Source organism: Notolepis coatsorum (assembly GCF_963971535.1).
Source record: "Notolepis coatsorum genome assembly, chromosome: 7".
NCBI lineage: Eukaryota > Metazoa > Chordata > Actinopteri > Aulopiformes > Paralepididae > Notolepis > Notolepis coatsorum.
In genome coordinates, this window is record NC_140171.1 from 45,604,448 (window position 1) to 45,624,432 (window position 19,985).

General features: G+C 46.1%; 1 protein-coding gene across 1 annotated transcript in view; it reads left to right on the plus strand.

The window, feature by feature from the left end:
- fdx2 (ferredoxin 2) overlaps positions 1-19,615 on the plus strand; it is a gene marked incomplete at its 5' end in the record, with an annotated part of 29,416 nt that extends 9,801 nt beyond the window's left edge. Inside the window, one exon of the mRNA XM_084317938.1 lies at positions 17,712-19,615. Within this exon, the coding sequence (XP_084174064.1) occupies positions 17,712-17,868 (157 nt within the window). The 3' untranslated portion in view covers positions 17,869-19,615. The remainder of the gene's footprint in view (positions 1-17,711) is intronic.
- Positions 19,616-19,985: the final 370 nt, after the last annotated feature.

The window sequence follows — 19,985 nt, forward strand, 5'->3', positions numbered from 1 at the left end:
ATATTATATTATATACCCATTCAATATGCACATGACAGAAAATATTATATGCCATATAATATTTTCTGTCATGTGCATATTGAATGGGTAATACTATTACTACTAATACTAGCCTTATGCACCTTTTGTATGAAAGTATTCTGTACTTCTGTATGACAACTATTAAAGAAACTTGAATACTGTGAATATAACTAACTGAAAAATATATTCAGTGTCATAAGGTGCATAAGGCTAGTATTAGTAGTAATAGTATTACCCATTCAATATGCACATGACAGAAAATATTATATGGCATATAATATTTTCTGTCATGTGCATATTGAATGGGTAATACTATTACTACTAATACTAGCCTTATGCACCTTATGACACTGAATATATTTTTCAGTTAGTTAGATAGTAATTATATTGACATTTGTGTTGTTTTTACTACCTGTACCCCCCCCCCCCCCCCCCCCTTCCCCCATGCTGCTATTATGCCTGAATTTCCCCAAGGGGATCAATAAAGGAATATCTTATCTTATCTTAGCCGAGAGTAGGACAAATTTGGGCTGGTAGCTCTCGGCTAGGTGGCAAATTAAAAAGTAGATCTTGGTTCAAAAAAGGTTGGGCACCCCTGGCCTAGACTGTGCCGGGTCACATTTAGTGATAGACACTTCTAGTACTGAGCCCCCCCCCCCTATATCGTTCGAAAGCCTGATTACTAGTCACCTTTACAACAAGGTACAACTTGTAAGGAGCATGCCTTCGTGGAATGAGCAACACAGCTAACCGTGTGTGTAGCGCCCCAAAAAAGACCATGGCCATTTTTACACTTTATTTTACACTGAACAGCTTGGCACCTCCTCCTCATACTGGTCACCAGCCTGGCCACACACTGCTGTGGGATGGCATCCCATTCCTCAACCAGGATTTGCTGCAAGTCAGCCAACATGGTTGCTTTGCTCACTCTGGCACGTAGGGGTGGGCAATATGATGATATTAAATAAATATCGGGTACAGTTCATTAACGATACACTTTTTAAATGTATCGTGGACATCGTGATGTTTTGCACAAACCCTCATCCATACAGTATATATATGTGTGTGTATTTTTGGCTAAAGTGGATAGAAAACACAGTACTGTGCAAAAGTCTTAGGCACCCAAGAGTTTTTATATAAATTGTCTTAGATGTTAATACATTTATTTCTGTATTAGTGTGTCAGTAGACTACTCTTTAAAAAATGTTGAAACTTTTAATTTAATTATTTTTGAAAGCATCTTCGTGGTTTAATGCAGACATATGTTGCAGGGACTATTATAATCATCGTATTTGCATGACTGACGGTATCCATCAAAGGGTTAAATCAAGCATTTTTAAGGGCTTTAGAGGAAATGTCAAAATATTGCAATATATATCGTGATAGAGCCAAAAAATATTGTGATATCATTTAGAGGCCATATCGCCCAGCCCTAGTGGCACGTACTTATTACTGTGGGAGAGTGCAATCATCCAATCCACCAAGCAACTCAAAAACGAGAGTGAATACCAACAGAAGAATATTGCATATTGGGGATTTTGGCAAATCTTTTTGGGCCGCTACACACACGGTTAGCTGTGTTGATCATTCCACGAATGCATGCTCCTTACAAGTTGTACCTCGTTGTAAAGGTGACTAATCAGGCTTTCCAACGATATCAAATACAATACCAATTGGTATTATAAATTTTCTTAAGGCCTGATTGAATTCTCTGCATCTTTTGCCGACCTGACAGGGAATGTATATAGATGGATAGATAGATAGATAGATATCAGTCCGGAACGATAGGGAGTGTAGTGGTTACGTCACTGTTCTTTTCCACGCGGTCCACCTCACTTAAAATTGCAATGTATTTCCAATGGACACATTTCTAAATCGTCTCGTTTAAAGCATGAACATTGGCATGGTGTACCTTTCATCCACAATCTATAGCTCAACATGAAACAATTCGCAATTAATCGTAAAAGTAGCTAAATAACAATGTTTTCGTTCACTGAGGAACTACACTTCACTTTGGCGCTGCTGACTGACGTCACCACAGCGTAGACTCCTGGGCCCTCATTTATCAATGGTGCGTAAACCGTGCATACGATCATTTCTAAGCAAAGTGTGGGACTTATCAAAATGAACGTGTGTTTGAGATTGTGCGTATATCTACATACAGCTCAGACCGTGCGTACATGTACAATAATGTTATTTGACTGTAATTAGCTCAGCATTCAATACCATAGTCCCCTCCAAACTCATAGCCAAGCTCAGGGACCTGGGCTTGAACTATGACCTCTGCCAGTGGGTCTTGGACTTCCTGACGGGCAGACCCCAGGTGGTAAGAGCCGGCAACTGCACCTCCTCATCCATCACGCTCAACATAGGGGCCCCCCAGGGCTGTGTTCTGAGCCCCCTCCTCTACTCCCTGTACACACATGACTGCGTAGCACAGCGGAACAACAACACCATCATCAAATTTGCTGATGACACAGTAGTGGTGGGCCTGATCTCTGCCAACGACGAAAGGGCCTACCTGGAAGAGGTAGAGAACCTGTCACAGTGGTGTCAGGAGAACTGCCTCTCCCTGAACGTCAGCAAAACAAAAGAGATGATTGTGGACTTCAGGAGGTCGGGGGTCAAGGACTACAGCCCCCTCAGCATCGACGGGGCACCGGTTGAGAGAGTGAACAGTTTCAAGTACCTCGGAGCCCACATATCCGAGGACTTGACATGGACCACACACATTGACAGTGTTGTGAAGAAGGCACGACAACGCCTCTACTTCCTCAGGCGCCTAAGGAAGTTCCAAGTCAGTCAGAAGATCCTTAGGAACTTCTACTCATGTACAATAGAGAGCATCCTGACCGGCAACATCACCTCCTGGTTTGGGAATAGCACTGCACAAGACCGTAGCAGACTACAAAGAGTGACACGTTCAGCCGAACGCACAATTGGAGGGGGGCTTCCCACCCTCCAGAACATTTACAACAAGCGGTGCAAGGGGAAGGCTAAGAGAATTATTAAGGACTCGAGCCACCCGAACAACTGCCTCTTTGAACTGCTGCGGTCAGGCAAGCGATACCGGAGTCTTAAGGCGAGCACAGAAAGACTCAGAAGAAGCTTCTATCCCCAGGCCGCTAAACGAACAATAATCGCTAAACGAACAATAATCACTATGCAACAACCATCAAATGCACACAGCACACACACCCACACGCACACACTCACTCAAACAAACAACACACTGCAGCACCCACTCTCCACACTTTAGATCACACAAACACACTTACACTTTATATTTATTGATAAAGGATTTGCACTACAACTCGTACACCTACTGTGAATTGTACCTAAATTGCACCTCGTCCCATTTCTCCATTTCTGCCTTGCACTATATAGTATTGTATATTAGTACACTGCACAGTATTGTATATTGTATGGTAACTACGTCTATTCTGCATCGAACATTGTACATATGTCTAAACTGAACACTGTGACCTCATTTTTTTACTTCTAATTTTACTATGTTATTTTATTTCATACTTATCTTGTCTTGCACAGTCTCTGGAGCGCAACAGTAAGAAGCATTTTGTACAAAAGTATTCTGTACTTCTGTATGACAACTATTAAAGAAACTTGAAACTTGAACTTGAACTTAAAATATTACTTAAATGCAGGTGATCGGGGTTATCCACTGAAGCCATAGTTAATGACTGACCAACCCAACGAACGACTCAACAGGAGTGCAATGCTCACGCGCGAACAAGCACCCTTTAGAGCGCAGTTGGCCTGCTTGTTTGGCACGGGGGGCAGACGCAGAACACCCACCTCCAAACGTGATTAAATATTGTTTAAAATAAAAAGCGAAATACTATTATTTTGTGTCATGTTTCCAAATAAGATTGGTCACAACGAAATGCTTTCTAGCTTCAATTTGTTGGTTAGAATAGATGACCTCTGTTACAAAGGATCAGATTAAACCGAATATATATATTTATTTATTGATATATATTGCATAGTATTTGTATATCGTTTGATATCCCTTGTATATTCCTTGTACATATACACGGAATATCCCTTTAGTCCAGCCCATAATAGTTCATTCTCCTATTGGACAGTGGTCCACCGGCGCCAGGGACCGGCCCCCGGAGCCAAGTTCAAAGTCACCGACACGACATGTCTGTACTTGCCCCGGCCCTGCCCAGGGATACGGCGACAGAAATGAGAGTGGCACTATTTGTGCACCGTGCGTATAAATACGGCGCAGGTGAATGTAGAAGCCCCTTAGCCCCTTACCTCCGTACCCTTCGTCCTTTTAGTATGTTACCGATAAGTTGAAGCCTCACCCACGATACAACGTGCAGTGAAGTATGGCCTGTTTGGCCTCAGAATAGAGCATCGAGACCGCGTGCGAATTAATAACTGAATTGTCAGAGTTTGGCGCTATACTGTCGAGTGCGACATATTTCTATTGAGTCTTTAATAGTCTATTTGTGTATAGTGTATCGTGCGGTTAGAATTCTATAGTGACCAGCATCTCCAACGCTTTCTCGTATTAGCTAGAGTTCTTATCCAGGCTGGGCCGACCGCATGGCGCTTTCACCCGAGGAGATCTAGGCGAGAACCGTATGGACATGTACACTGGATTAATCTACCCGACGACTACATAGCCCTTTGCGGCTGGAATATATTTGCTTTGGTCCTATGATTTATGGAGCGGATAATCGCCGACGCCTGCACGTGTTGGATTTACCCCGAGAGGAGTCAAGTCGAGTCGGCGCTCAGAGAGCCTGAGGCCGCCTAGCTTTCTTCACTGTAGAGCTACAGTCTACAAGAGAACCAAGCTGTATTCGTCTGTGGATCAAGAGACTACTGCACCGGCTTCTGTACCTGAAGTCTCCCTAGTCATCGTTGACCAGACGTCCTACTACCGACAGATCTTCTACCCCCTTGCTGGCTTACAACCAGTGGGAACCCCTTCCAGTATCTCCCGCTATTACTAGTGTACCATAGATATAATTCCCTAAGATTCAGGTTGTATAATTACCTCCTGCGTAACCAGAGAATGGACATTCGTTATTGATTTGCCTACGCATACTCCTTTGCCTTACAAGTGCATTCAAAGAATAATGTAAAGTATCCTATGTACCTTTTGCTCCATTAAATACTTGATTAATACCTTTGACTGGAACCGATTTCATTGTGGGAAGTGTTCATCATATTCATATATCGTGTACTGTATGGCCAGTAATTAAAGTACATAAAGCGGTAGTGGTTTAATGATACCATACTTATCAATACAGTCAGGGAATTGTACCCCTCAGTTACAATTGGTCCTTCGAGCCGGAGAATAACTAGTGTAATATTAATATAGTGGTATTAATATTGAAATGGCCTATGATGAACACTCCACAAAACGGTCCTCCTAAAGTAGATCGCCCGCAGCGTAGACGGCAGCCACCTCAGTACTTAGAGGATTACGTTGCCAGTATACTACCTAGCCTTCTACAGACGGTAAACGCGGAAAAGGTAGAAAGTAAAATTATGTCCGACCCTATCAACCAGGCTACCCCGCCAACAGAGGCCCTAGTGGGTTCTAATGTAACTGACCAAGCTCACGGTAGGGACCAGGAGGGAACTGACACGACTTTACCCCCCGCCAAGACCGAAGAAGTAGTCCCCGGAGAGCTCCAGGAGAAAGACAACCCTCCAGAGATGGAACTCTGCCCGGTACAAGAAGAGGAGAGCGCCCAGGAGATAGAGCTCCAGGACTCCCCGCAGGAGAACGCATCTCCAACGAGTACTGCCAGGAGCGGATCACCTCAACCAGCGTCTTCCCCCAGCGAGGCGGACAAGATGCTGGCACAGGCGTTCCTCGCCAGCCTAGCAGCCTCAACAGAGCGCGATCGACTCCAAGCACAGACGCTTAGTGAGCGCGAACATTCTTCCATGGAAAGAGAACGCCTCCAAGCGCAGCAACGGAGCGACGAAGATCGTATACGTCTAGAGATTAGACGCCTTCAGACGGAAGAGAATATGGTAAGAGACCACGCCGAAGCCCAGCGCGCCGCCGCCGAAGCCCAGCGCGCCGCTGCCGGTGCCCAAAGAGAAGCAGAGCGCGACATCGCTCTCACCAAGCGCGAAGCCGAGCGCGACCGATTACAAGCGCAGCTAATGGAGCAGCTGATCGCCAGGGCAACACCCCCTCCCTCCGCACGGGGTTCCAGGGCCTCGTCAAGACACGGGTCAAGGGCACCCTCCCCTAACCGATCAAGCGACCCTGAGCCCGACCACCAGAGAGAGCCTATACCCCCCTCCGAACTCCTTCCCCGACCGGTCCCAGTGAGACCCAGCTACAAGGAAGGAACGGTATACACCGCGGAGAGGCTAAATAGACGACTACAGGATCTAGAGGACCTGACAGAGGAAGAAGAAGAGGGAGAGGAGGAGAGTCAAGCCCAACAGCAGCACAGTACTCCACAGGACCAGGAGGTCCAGTACAGCCCAGGCTCTACCCCCGCGGCTCTGCGCTACAGACCCTCGACTCAATTCACGGGTGAGATTGACGCACGACCAGTCCCGAGGAATAGCACCTGGATACGCGGTACCAGCCCACCGAGAGGCGTAAGAGGAGACTCGCCTAGGAGGCCTCTCTTCCAACGCTCACCGATGTGCCAGCCATCTACGGCATCATACATTGGCACACCGACGTTTCCAGACTTCACCCATGAGAGCAGAGCACAGTACACGGAGCTACGGATGTGCTTAGAGACAATGATGGCTGATGTAGCTGATGAACGCCACAAGTATGCTATCCTATTGAAGCACCTCAAGGTGCCCCGAGCGCACAATATAGCGCTGGCCTATGCCACCTCTACTACCCCATACACAGCGGCTCTAGCAGCACTCGACCAAAGATATGGACGCATATGGGACTACGTAATACAAGAGATAAGGCATATTGACCGCCTACCCCCAGCAACAGACAATCGCTCACTAGACGACCTGTCTATCAAGGTACAATCCCTGGTAGGGATGCTGGGGGCGCAACGAGAAAAGGGTATGCACGAACTATACGCAAACTCTAATGTCGAGAGGATTTTAGAGAAGCTTCCGCCCGCCCGACAAGAGCGCTTCAGGCGGCAAAGAGATCACCGTGATCCTAACGGTCCCGAGCCATCCCTCCTAGACCTAGCCGACTTCCTGGCGAGAGAAGTCAGCAGCCTGCGATTGGATACGTTCGTGCGGAGCACACCAAGCTCCAGAGAGGGACCTAGGAGAGCAAACGATGGCCGAAGATTGGTGACTGTCATGCACCAATCAGAACCAGTACCGAGCAGCAAGAACCACAGTACCCCCTCGATGAAAGAGAAGTGGAAGATGGTGTGCCCGTACTGCGAGAAAGAACACTGGTTGTCACAATGTGACACATTCAAGAAGATGACCGCCGACGAAGTGGGTCAATGGATAAAGTCCAACCGACGCTGTTACCGATGTGCGCGCAGTCACATGGCAGCCGAGTGCCGCTTAAAGAAGAGGTGTAGTCGGTGTGACGGAGCCCACCTAGATGTCCTACACGACAGTAACAGAAGAAAGCCCGCACCCTCAAGCAGCACAAAGGCAAGTGTTATGTACATTGACCCCGCCAGCAGCGGGGGCGCCCGAGTGCTCTTAAAGGTGGTCCGCGTAACACTGAGTTACCAAGACAAGGTCATGGACACTTACGCCGTCCTTGACGACGGGTCAGAGAAGACCCTTCTCCTCGCATCCGCTGCGGCCCAGCTGGGGCTGCGGGGGAGCGAAAACCAGATGACGATTCGGACAATAAGAAGAGATCTAAAGACGATAAAGGGCGAGAATGTCTCCTTCACTATCGCAGCAAGCGGGCAGCCAGAGAGACGGTATAGGATTACTAATGCTTTCACCAGCCAAGAAATAGGCCTGTCGCAGTACACCTACCCCATCGCCAAGCTGATGGATAAATATGTGCACCTGCGTCAACTACCTATCCCGCTCATAGACGGTGCCACCCCGACCCTGCTGATAGGCTCCGACCATGCAGACCTCATAGTCCCGATAGACCGGGTCCACACAGGGCCCAGAGGCTGTCCTGCAGCAGTCGAGACCCGCCTAGGATGGACATTACAAGGCCCCCTCGCTAAGTCTCTTAACCGAACAGCAGCCACTAACTGCCTCCACTCCAGAGTGACAGAAGAAGACACCACCCTCCTACAGCATGTCGAGAGGCTATGGACACTAGAGACAATGCCCTTTAAGAACGAAAAGAAAGACATTCGCTCCAAGGAAGACATTTACGCCATAGCACTCCTCGAGCAAGGGACAAAGAGAGTCAAAGTCAACGGAGTGATGAGATACGCAACTCCACTCTTGAGGCGAGAGGGTATGCCCACCTTCCACGCCCCAAAAGAAGCGACGGAGCGGTATCTATTGAACACAGAGCGGCGCCTAGCCAGAGACCCCGCTCAAGAGACTGTGTACCGCGCTGAGATTAACAAGCGAATCACAGCGGGACACAAAGAAAATTGACTGGCGACGTCGTGCGCTGCTCCGCGCCTCCCTGATCAAAGACGGCTTTGATCTCCGGCAGCGGGCCAGCAGCGACCCCCCAGTATTGCGCAGCCTCTCCCCAGAGGACAAGCCCCTGCTGCGGTTCCTATGGAGAGAGAGGATCGGGGATGAGCAACCAGCCATCTATCAATGGGAAGTCCTCCCTTTCGGAACCACATGCAGCCCATGCTGTGCTACGTTTGCACTGCAAAAACACGTCGCAGAGGACCCAGCAGCTGATGAAGAGGTCCGAAAAAGTGTAGAAAATAGTTTCTACGTGGACAACTGTCTGCAAAGCGTCTCGACGCCAGAAGAAGCCGAGGCCCTTCTACTCAAGCTCCGCGCCTCCCTGATCAAAGGCGGCTTTGATCTCAGGCAGTGGGCCAGCAGCGACCCGCAAGTATTGCGCAGCCTCTCCCCCGAGGACAAGGCAGCAAGCAGCGAGACCTGGATGGCGACCATCCCAGGAGAAGCCCAAGAAATGACATTAGGACTAGTCTGGCGCTTCAAAACAGACTCGCTCCATTATAAACACACACCCCTGACCAAGGAGCAGGGAAGGTCGACTGCACTACCGACCACCAGACGGAGTGTATACAGAACACTCGCCAGACAATATGACCCGTTGGGATGTATTCTACCTTACACCACCAGGGCAAAGATGATTGTAAGAGCGTTATGGGACAAGGACCAGGGCTGGGACGACCCCATACCCGAACACCTTGCATCCACATGGAGAGAGTGGGAGACGGAACTCAGCTCACTCCCAGGTGTTAACATACGCCGCAGCTACTTCCCACCCACAGTGAGGCCGGAGACGTGCCAGATGGACCTGCACGTCTTCAGCGACGCCTCCGAAGTAGCCTACGGTTCGGTGGCCTACTTGCGTGCCCGAGAGGAGGGAGGAGAAATACATACTGCTTTCATCCTGGCTCGCTCAAGAATAGCCCCACGAAAGCAACAATCTATCCCGCGTCTAGAGCTCTGCGCAGCCCTAGCAGGAGCGCACCTCGCCACGTTAATCCAACGTGAACTCACCATTCCGGTGCAAAGAACAATCTTGTGGTCAGACTCCACGACAGTACTCACATGGATCCGGTCTGATTCGTGCAGATACAAGGTCTTCGTGGGAGTCAGAGTCACAGAGATTCAAGATTTAACAGAAGTAGCAAGCTGGAGGTATGTGGACACAAAACACAACCCAGCTGACGTCATCACCCGGGGAATGTCCCTGGATGACCTCACCCGTCACAACCCATACAGTGACGGACCAGAGTTTCTCAAGCTCCCGGAAGAAGAGTGGCCTACACCCACCCCACGGGAGGCGAGTAAAGAGGAGGCCGAAAACAAGAAATCTGTGTTCTGTGGATTGAACACACTCGTCTCCACAGACCCCGACATAGACGATTGCCTCACCCTAGAGAGTGCGCAGCTAAAGACATTTCTGTGGCACCACCCAGAGGTTCAGCCCACTACTGACATTTCAGCAGCTGACTACGAAGAAGCAGAACTTCTTCTACTACAACGAGCCCAGAGAGACTCGTTCCCCGATGAGCTAGACTGTCTACAGGGAGCAAAGCCCGTCCCATCAGACAGCAGACTGCTCCACCTAGCACCCGAGAGTCCATACGCCCATAGTCTCATCAGAGTGGGTGGTCATCTGCGGAGAGCCCCAGACTTACCGGATGACGTCAAGTACCCGATAGTCTTGAACAGCCGACACAAGGTCACAGAGCTGATCATAAAGAAATACGACGAGGATGTGCATCACGCCGGGGCAGAGAGAGTCTTCGCGGAGATCAGACGTCGTTATTGGATACTGCAAGGGAGAGAAGCAGTGCGGCGCTTCCAGCGAACCTGTCTAGACTGTCGTAAGTGGCGAGCGCAGCCCAGTATACCCCGGATGGCTGACCTACCTCCCTGTCGCCTCCGACTCGGCGACAAGCCTTTTCACTCCACCGGTATGGACTGTTTCGGCCCGCTGTATATAAAGAAAGGAAGAGGAACCGAGAAGCGGTGGGGTATTGTATTCAAATGCATGACCACCCGAGCGATACATATAGAACTCCTTCCAACCATGAGCACAGACTCATTCCTTATGGCCTTCCGAAGATTCACATCGCGGAAAGGCAAACCGTCTATATTGTTGTCTGATCACGGGACAAACTTCAAAGGCGGAGAAAGAGAGCTGAGAGAGCTTCCAAGCTATGGGCCCAGAACTTAAGACCCACCTCGCTCCATCCCAGATTGACTTCCAGTTTAATCCCCCGAACGCACCTCACTTCGGTGGAACTTGGGAACGAGAAGTACGTTCAATAAAGACAGCCCTGTACGCCGTGCTTGGGGCCCAGACCGTGGCGGAAGAAGCCCTAATGACAGTCCTCACGGAGATCGAGGGAGTATTGAACTCAAAGCCCCTCGGTTACGTCTCAAGTGATGTAGCAGATGTCGACCCAGTCACCCCCAACACACTCTTGATGGGGCGGCTGGACCCCGCGCTACCACAGACAATGTACAGGCCTGAAGAAGCGAACGGCCGAAGAATGTGGAGGTACAGTCAAGTATTGGCTGACAAGTTTTGGAACAGCTTCCTACTCCACTACCTACTGTCTCTACAGACCCGCCAGAAATGGGTAAAAGAGAGAGACAATTTGACAGAAGGAACAGTCGTCATGATTATCGACCAGTCACTACCCCGAGCTATGTGGCCGGCTGGCCGCGTAAGCAAAGTGATCACCGGTGCCGACGGAAAAGGTCCGAGCAGCTGAAGTGCTCGTCCAAGGGCGGACCTACACCCGACCCGTGGCGAGGCTAATAGAACTGCCAAGGCTCCCCGATACTATCGATGACGACCATGACCCCATGACTTTGTGAACTGACTGACCCTCACAGCAGACATTGAGTAGTGGACAGTGCGGTTAATCTGTCTCTGCTTAGCTAATTAGGTGGGACTAATTAGGGGGCGGCTGTTACAAAGGATCAGATTAAACCGAATATATATATTTATTTATTGATATATATTGCATAGTATTTGTATATCGTTTGATATCCCTTGTATATTCCTTGTACATATACACGGAATATCCCTTTAGTCCAGCCCATAATAGTTCATTCTCCTATTGGACAGTGGTCCACCGGCGCCAGGGACCGGCCCCCGGAGCCAAGTTCAAAGTCACCGACACGACATGTCTGTACTTGCCCCGGCCCTGCCCAGGGATACGGCGACAGAAATGAGAGTGGCACTATTTGTGCACCGTGCGTATAAATACGGCACAGGTGAATGTAGAAGCCCCTTAGCCCCTTACCTCCGTACCCTTCGTCCTTTTAGTATGTTACCGATAAGTTGAAGCCTCACCCACGATACAACGTGCGGTGAAGTATGGCCTGTTTGGCCTCAGAATAGAGCATCGAGACCGCGTGCAAATTAATAACTGAATTGTCAGAGTTTGGCGCTATACCGTCGAGTGCGACATATTTCTATTGAGTCTTTAATAGTCTATTTGTGTATAGTGTATCGTGCGGTTAGAATTCTATAGTGACCAGCATCTCCAACGCTTTCTCGTATTAGCTAGAGTTCTTATCCAGGCTGGGCCGACCGCATGGCGCTTTCACCCGAGGAGATCTAGGCGAGAACCGTATGGACATGTACACTGGATTAATCTACCCAACGACTACATAGCCCTTTGCGGCTGGAATATATTTGCTTTGGTCCTATGATTTATGGAGCGGATAATCGCCGACGCCTGCACGTGTTGGATTTACCCCGAGAGGAGTCAAGTCGAGTCGGCGCTCAGAGAGCCTGAGGCCGCCTAGCTTTCTTCACTGTAGAGCTACAGTCTACAAGAGAACCAAGCTGTATTCGTCTGTGGATCAAGAGACTACTGCACCAGCTTCTGTACCTGAAGTCTCCCTAGTCATCGTTGACCAGACGTCCTACTACCGACAGATCTTCTACCCCCTTGCTGGCTTACAACCAGTGGGAACCCCTTCCAGTATCTCCCGCTATTACTAGTGTACCATAGATATAATTCCCTAAGATTCAGGTTGTATAATTACCTCCTGCGTAACCAGAGAATGGACATTCGTTATTGATTTGCCTACGCATACTCCTTTGCCTTACAAGTGCATTCAAAGAATAATGTAAAGTATCCTATGTACCTTTTGCTCCATTAAATACTTGATTAATACCTTTGACTGGAACCGATTTCATTGTGGGAAGTGTTCATCATATTCATATATCGTGTACTGTATGGCCAGTAATTAAAGTACATAAAGCGGTAGTGGTTTAATGATACCATACTTATCAATACAGTCAGGGAATTGTACCCCTCAGTTACAACCTCCATTGAAACAACTTCACTGAAAGCGAGATTGATCACGGAGGACTCGCTCTCAGTGAAGTTTCAAGTCCGTTTAGTCCATTATTCTACATTCCATGGGGGTGTTTCATTACCATATGGTTAATTAGAGGCGCTTCTGTATGCAAATACTTAAAATTGTGCACGAGCGCGGAGCATAGAACAAGTGGCATTTATCAACACGGAGTACTTGCTGGTGTGCGTAGGACCTGTGTATGCACCCCGATTTTTCTGTGCGTAGAGACATTCTAAATTCCAAAAAATAAACAAACAAAAATAGAACACTTATTCTACGCATTATTGATAAATGAGGGCCCTGGCTTCAATCGCAGACCTACGATCAGATTTTCCTTACATTCCATAACCTTAGCAATTTGTACAAAGGGAAAATATCTGACCCTGAATCTGTGGCTAGTATCTGTTTCAGAAAAAATAAATAACGCACATCCTCCGTTTCTTGGTGCTGAGCCAAACTGTAAAAACAGTAATAAAACAAAGCGCGGCTTGTATCTGTTTCACCCAACACTAGTGCTCTGATGATCATAACCATCTATCTCTTAAACCAACCACAGTTTTTTTTAAAATTCACAACCACGTTACCATATTTGTATTTATATGGTATACCTCTGTGAGGCCGGATTTTCGGCACTGACATTAACACTTTGATTGCCCAACCCGAGTTTTCTCGGGTTTACCCCCCGCGGGTTGAATGCCCATCACGAGAATATTTTTTTTAATTAGCAATCTGAATTCATATTTCATCAACCGAGTCTACCGTTGGTAAATCAGCCACTCCAGGCGCTCAGATGTGAAAAAAGCGCCCCCTATCGTCTCTCAGATGGTAATTCACCCTTTTGGATTGGACTCAATGAAAAGGCATGAGAAAAAAAAACCCGGACTCCACATTTTACTTCTCACGCATGTGACCGGAGTCGATCAGCTTCATTCTGAACCCTCAGAGCAGCGGGGATTACAGTATACGCGGTGGATCAATAAAAGGATCGATTTTTGGAATGGCGATCAGGAATTGGAATAATCCATTTGGATACCATCTGATCTCAGGTAAGGAATCTATTTTACCAGTATTAGGATAATCAGACCCGTTTTCACGGAGATATAAGCTTTCCCCCTATAATGTGATATGGCTGTTTGACTGTAAAAGCGATCAGGAACCGAGAGAATCGATTTTCAGCGCGCGGCACCAGCGTGCACACGTACACATATACTATCGATAATCTAGCGTTTATTTGAAAACGATTCATAAATAGGCCGAAAAATGACAACGTTCTAGAATATTCCAGTACAGGGCGATTATCATGGAATCTCTTATTTCCGTGAAAACGAGGGCTTTTCAAAATGATATAAAACGGAAATGAAGGGGCGGTTAGGTGGCGTAGCGGAGATTGCGTTCGTCACCAACCCCGGAGCTGTGAGCTGGATTCGCCTGTTCGAGTCCAGCTCACAGCTCCGGGGTTGTCACCAGCTTGGCTGGCCGTTCACACTAATACAATTGGCAGTATTAGAGGGTGGGAGAAGCTGCCGGGGTGGGTCCGGGTCGTTGTAAACAGCGACTCCTACAGTTCGGTCGGGGCGCCTGCTAAGCGCGGATGGGACCTGAGTGGGATAGTGTGATCCTTCCACACGCTACGCCCTCTCGGAGAATATCCGCGCTGCCAGGTGAAAAGAAGCGGTTGATTGGCTGGACGTGTGTCGGAGGAAGCACGTGATAGCCTCCACTCTCCCAGATGATCTGACTGTGGGGGGTAAGTGCGCAGCGACCAGGAAGGGGATTGGGAATTGGCATAACGACTAACATTGGGATGGGAAAAAAATCGGAGGGAAATGGAGGGGGAAAAAGATAAAAAAGATAAAAAAGAAAAAAGAAAAAAAAACGGAAATGAACCGATAAAAAAACAATCCGCTTCGACAATGTTGACTGGAATGGGTCATTGATAATGCGACGGGCAGATTAGACACATAGCCATAATTTAAAACATAGATTAGGCGATATTAACGTTAACATTGAAGTGGTGCTGGGCATTCAAGGGGGTAAAAAGGAAACACAGCCACGTATCATGGAACTGTGTTAAAATGTACAAGCACACCCTTCCCATTAAGTCTAGTTTTTTTATTCTTGAAAAGCGCATGTGAATGCATTTTCTTAATTTTTTTAATGTTCTGGCAACATATTTTGGCTAAATATACCTTGTTTTATAAATGTGTATACAGAAACAATTATGTTGCTTTTGTTGATAATATTAACCCTTTGGAGGCCAAACCCGAGATAGTCCGGGTTAACTCGCCATGCTCTGGGCGCCAAGACTCTCGGGTTTTAATCGATATTTATTTTATTCGCTATATCCATTCATTTTTCATCCATCCAGCCTGACGTTATCATCAATACCGCCGCCTGGTGGATGATCGGGCGAGTTACAACCGGAAATGGATCTCTGGTGATCTCGGTGCATCTGGGAAATCCGTCCGGCAGTCGCATATCGTTGCGGGACTCTAGACACACATCCGTGTATATGGATCGCTGCCATAACTCAATAATCAATATGATTTGGGCGTTTATTGCGCCATACAAACCAGAAATGGATCTAGTCGATCGACGTCAAATAAGTGGGATCTTTTTCCTCCAGTCTCATCGGCGACCGGTAAAAGGACAGTAACGTTACTTTCAGCTTGATTGTTTATTCTTTGAAATGCAAACCGCTCTGATCAATATATCACCCATACTACATAAAGCATTTACTGACTATCACGGAATTATAAACGACCCCCCCCCCCCCCCCCCTTTCATCCCCGCGCATGATGAGTCATAACGTTTAGGATCGTATTCAGTTGGATTTTTTAATATAGCGTGTATTGCGAATAAACTGCAATCGATAATCTATATTATGCGTTTAGGCCAGTGGTCACCAACGACTGGTCGATCTTTGAGACCTTCCCTGTAGATCTTTCCCTAAAAAAAATATGTAATTTTTTTTTTTTTTTTTTTTTTTTTTTTTTAAATCTTTCCCTGAGAGTCCACATTGCAGTTCTACTTTTGTTTTGATGTGAAAAGTGATGCTGCATAAGATTACTGCACTTAGCACTGACTGAGAAAGTACATATTACAGTTTTACTTTGACAAACATATTTACAATTAGCATTTTCTAATGTAATAATATGAGAGTCCACATTACAGTTCTACTTTTTTTAATCTTTCCCTGAGAGTCCACATTGCAGTTCTACTTTTGTTTTGATGTGAAAAGTGATGCTGCATAAGATTACTGCACTTAGCACTGACTGAGAAAGTACATATTACAGTTTTACTTTGACAAACATATTTACAATTAGCATTTTCTAATGTAATAATATGAGAGTCCACATTACAGTTCTACTTTTGTTTTGATGTGAAAAGTGATGCTGCATAAGATGACTGCACTTAGCACTGACTGAGAAAGTACATATTACAGTTCTACTTTGACGTTTTAATGTTGGACCAAAGCGTTGCATGTAATTAGAATACAGGCAAATAAAGGTCATTTAGTTTAAAGTACAATCTTGGCTGTCTTTTTCTCTCAACGCTTCAATAGGTAGATCTTGCCTTCACCAAAAAAAAAAAAATAAGTGATCTTGGGCTTAAAAAGGTTGGTGACCACTGGTTTAGGCCTATAACTAGCGTTCTAGGAATTACTGCAGAAAACGATAAAAACATACTTATTCTAGACGGTATTTTCGTATGAATATATGAATGAAAAAGTATAACGTTCCTACATCCTGAATGATAGATAATCGATGTTGAATGGGCCATAGTAATGTCAATTTAGCAATACAATTTAAAAAGTTATAGCCCTGCAAAGAAGGTGAACATCTCCATAGGCTTAGACTGGTGGCAGTGATCATACATTGATGGATAGAAGCGTGGCAGTTAATGTGTTAAGTGTGGGTGTGGGGTCGCAATAAGAAATCCTAAATAAAATGGGGTCGTGGTATAAAAATTTGAGAACCCCTGCATTAGCTGAAATACTGTTCCCTAGCAACAGAATTCCAGTGAAACTGTCTATATCATTGGCAGTGGGTTGGGCCATATTTAACCAAGAGGTTAGGGGGTAGATACTCTTATTTCCTTCTTATTTAACCAAGGGGATAGGGGTAGATACTCTTATTTCCTTCTTATTTACCGGTAACCAAGGAAATAGGGGGTAGATCCTATTATTTCTTTCTTATTTAACCAAGGGGATAGGTGGTAGATAGATACTCTTATTTCCTTCATATAAGTGTACAGTTAAAGAGTAACTTAAGGATTTTGAACCCCTAGCCCTATTTCCTACTTACAAATTATCCATGTTGTTGTTCCTACTGGATACCCACAAAACGAATGTAAAGTTAATGGGGCCTTTAGTTGTACAAGCTCTGAAACAAATGCTGAAACCTATTCCACAGTGAACCTAAAGCAAAGAAATATGTTTGAGCATGATAAAAGGCTTTTTACAGTGGCCTTACATCATTTACCTATCTCAAGCCCCGCCCTCTTTTCCTTGATCCTCCAAACACAATTGTTGCTTCCCTCGGACAAAATCAAGAAAAGAGGGCGGGGTCAATTTATTGCCCTAAGGAGCTGGGTTGTGCTGAGAAAGGGCTCTACCCTTCGACAACTTCGATGAGTGTGAAATGAGTGGGGAAATAAATATCTGAAGGGGGAATGCATTTAGTATGTTGTGCTGACCATAGCGGTACGTAAGCATAGTATGTTATGCTGACCTTTTGTTCCTCTCTCCCTTCCTGCAGGGAAGATGACATGCTCGACATGGCACCCATGCTTCAGGAGAACTCCCGACTTGGCTGCCAGATCATTCTCACCCCAGAGCTCGATGGCATCGAACTGACCTTGCCCAAGGTCACCAGGAACTTCTACGTGGATGGCCATGTTCCCAAACCACACTGAGGAAAAACAGCGGAGATGGAGGTGGAGGAGAGGGGGCGTAGAGGGAGACGAGAGGGTCTATCCGCTGACCAGCAATATGATGCACTGGTCAAGTGAAGGGGTTGGAGACCGAGAGGGATGCACTTCTGTGATGGAGAAACCATAGCAACCTCTCTACAAGACCTTTGTCTGCTGAGAAGCTCCTAGAATAACCACCAGTGACAGGACAACGGCTCCAAATGACATAGACTCTGGTTTTATCACACTGAATGGATAAAACTCTGGTTTTATCACACCAGTCTACATGGAGCGGGTTGTACTGTTACACGCACGCACACACAAAAGTTGAAATGGATGGTTACCAACTAAAATCAAAGAGTTGTGATTTGTGTGTATTGAAAAGTTCTCAGGCCAGAATTGAGATGACATCTCAAACCATTCAGTCTCATAATTTGTTGTTTGATATTTCCTTCAAAATGAGGGACAGTATTTTAATTTAACATTTCTACCATATTGTATTTACATCCAAAGCAAAATTTAGCAAACAGCAGCTCTGTGCCCTTGAATGGAACATTCCATGTTACACCTCATTTACAATGGTCATATACGCACAAAAACCCATGGAACACATTCTCCAGTCACTTCTACTAGTGTATGATTTACTGTTATTGTTTGTACACATAGCATTTACCATATTTATCTAATTAGAGATTAGGTTATTTGTACGTCTGTTGACATTCATCAAGTACTCCAGTAACCCTACAATCCTATGCTGGAAATGTTCCTTCCTCTGCATTGCATTCAAGCATTTCAATAGTGAAGACGCCATATTCAACATGATGGTTAATTTGAGGCCCAAAAACAAAACCTATTAAAGTGTAATCAAGTGAATAAATCAAGACATATGTTTCAACAGTTATTAGTTCACAGATTGCACAATGGCGGACAATTCATAAAGCTGCCGTGACGTCATTTAGGTTTCTCCAGGAGTTCACAGGGCAACACGCACCAAGCCGCCTTCCGTGGTCAGAGGAAGCCTGCTGTATTGTGTATTTTTTTTACTGTCCTGTCTTTGGCAACAGTACGGCACCGGCAACCAACCCTGGCAATGTTGCAGTCCTTACATCAGCATTTTCTTCGTTTTCTGCTCGATATGTGATTTGTATGTTTCCCTCTGTTTCTTGCTCGTATATGTGGTCCATGCTCGATCAATGCAATACACTTGGGCAGTGGTATGGTTTTACCAGGAAGGGTAATGACTAGAAGGCATCCGCATTATAGCTGGCTGCCTGTGACCACAGAAAAATGCTTTGTTCACATTGTATTGTGGACTCCTCAAAAAACCTGAACGATGTCTCTGCAGCTCTATGAATGTCTGCCATTAATGTCGGCCTTGTGTTTCAGCTGTGTACAGTGTTTTGCCATGACATTTCACCACCAGAGGTCATTTTAAAACTGCTTCTACTCACTTCTATTATGTGACACTCGAGTTTCAATTCCAAGATAGCATGTCTTCTGGGATCCAACAGATGCACAGCTGTACTAATGAGGTGTTGATTAGTTAAATTGGATCAGGTGTGAATGGATTTGTCAACCCCTGTTTTGAAAGAAATTTGTCTCAAGTTACCCTGGAATGCTTTTTACCATACTTGGCATTCACTTGTAGGCCTACTGTAATTGTACAATATACGCACAAATATGTTTACGTGTATATGTGGTGTTAATACTTCCTTTGCAAATCGTTGTGCAATAAAATAAACTACCATCATGAAAGAAGTTCAACTGCCAGTTTTACCTTTTTTGTCATGGATTCATCTTAAAGTAGCTTTGTTAAGACCACAGCTCTGAGGAGAGCAACATAAATGGACAAAAACAACCATGGTTATGTTTAAACCAAGGTTTGTGTATTTATTAAAGTACAGGTAATGAAAAGAGAAATGTGGTGGTTGGGGAAGATGGCAGTATCTTCTGCTCCAGCATGTCTTCTGGCGGGGGAGGGCTTTTAAGCACTCTGCAGACAGGAGGTGGCCAATCCTGGAACACAAGAGAATTAGGGACACAGACAACATACAGCATGGCTACATAACAAGCACATTGCCATGTAATATTAGACCTGTGGAAATAACAAATGGCCACAG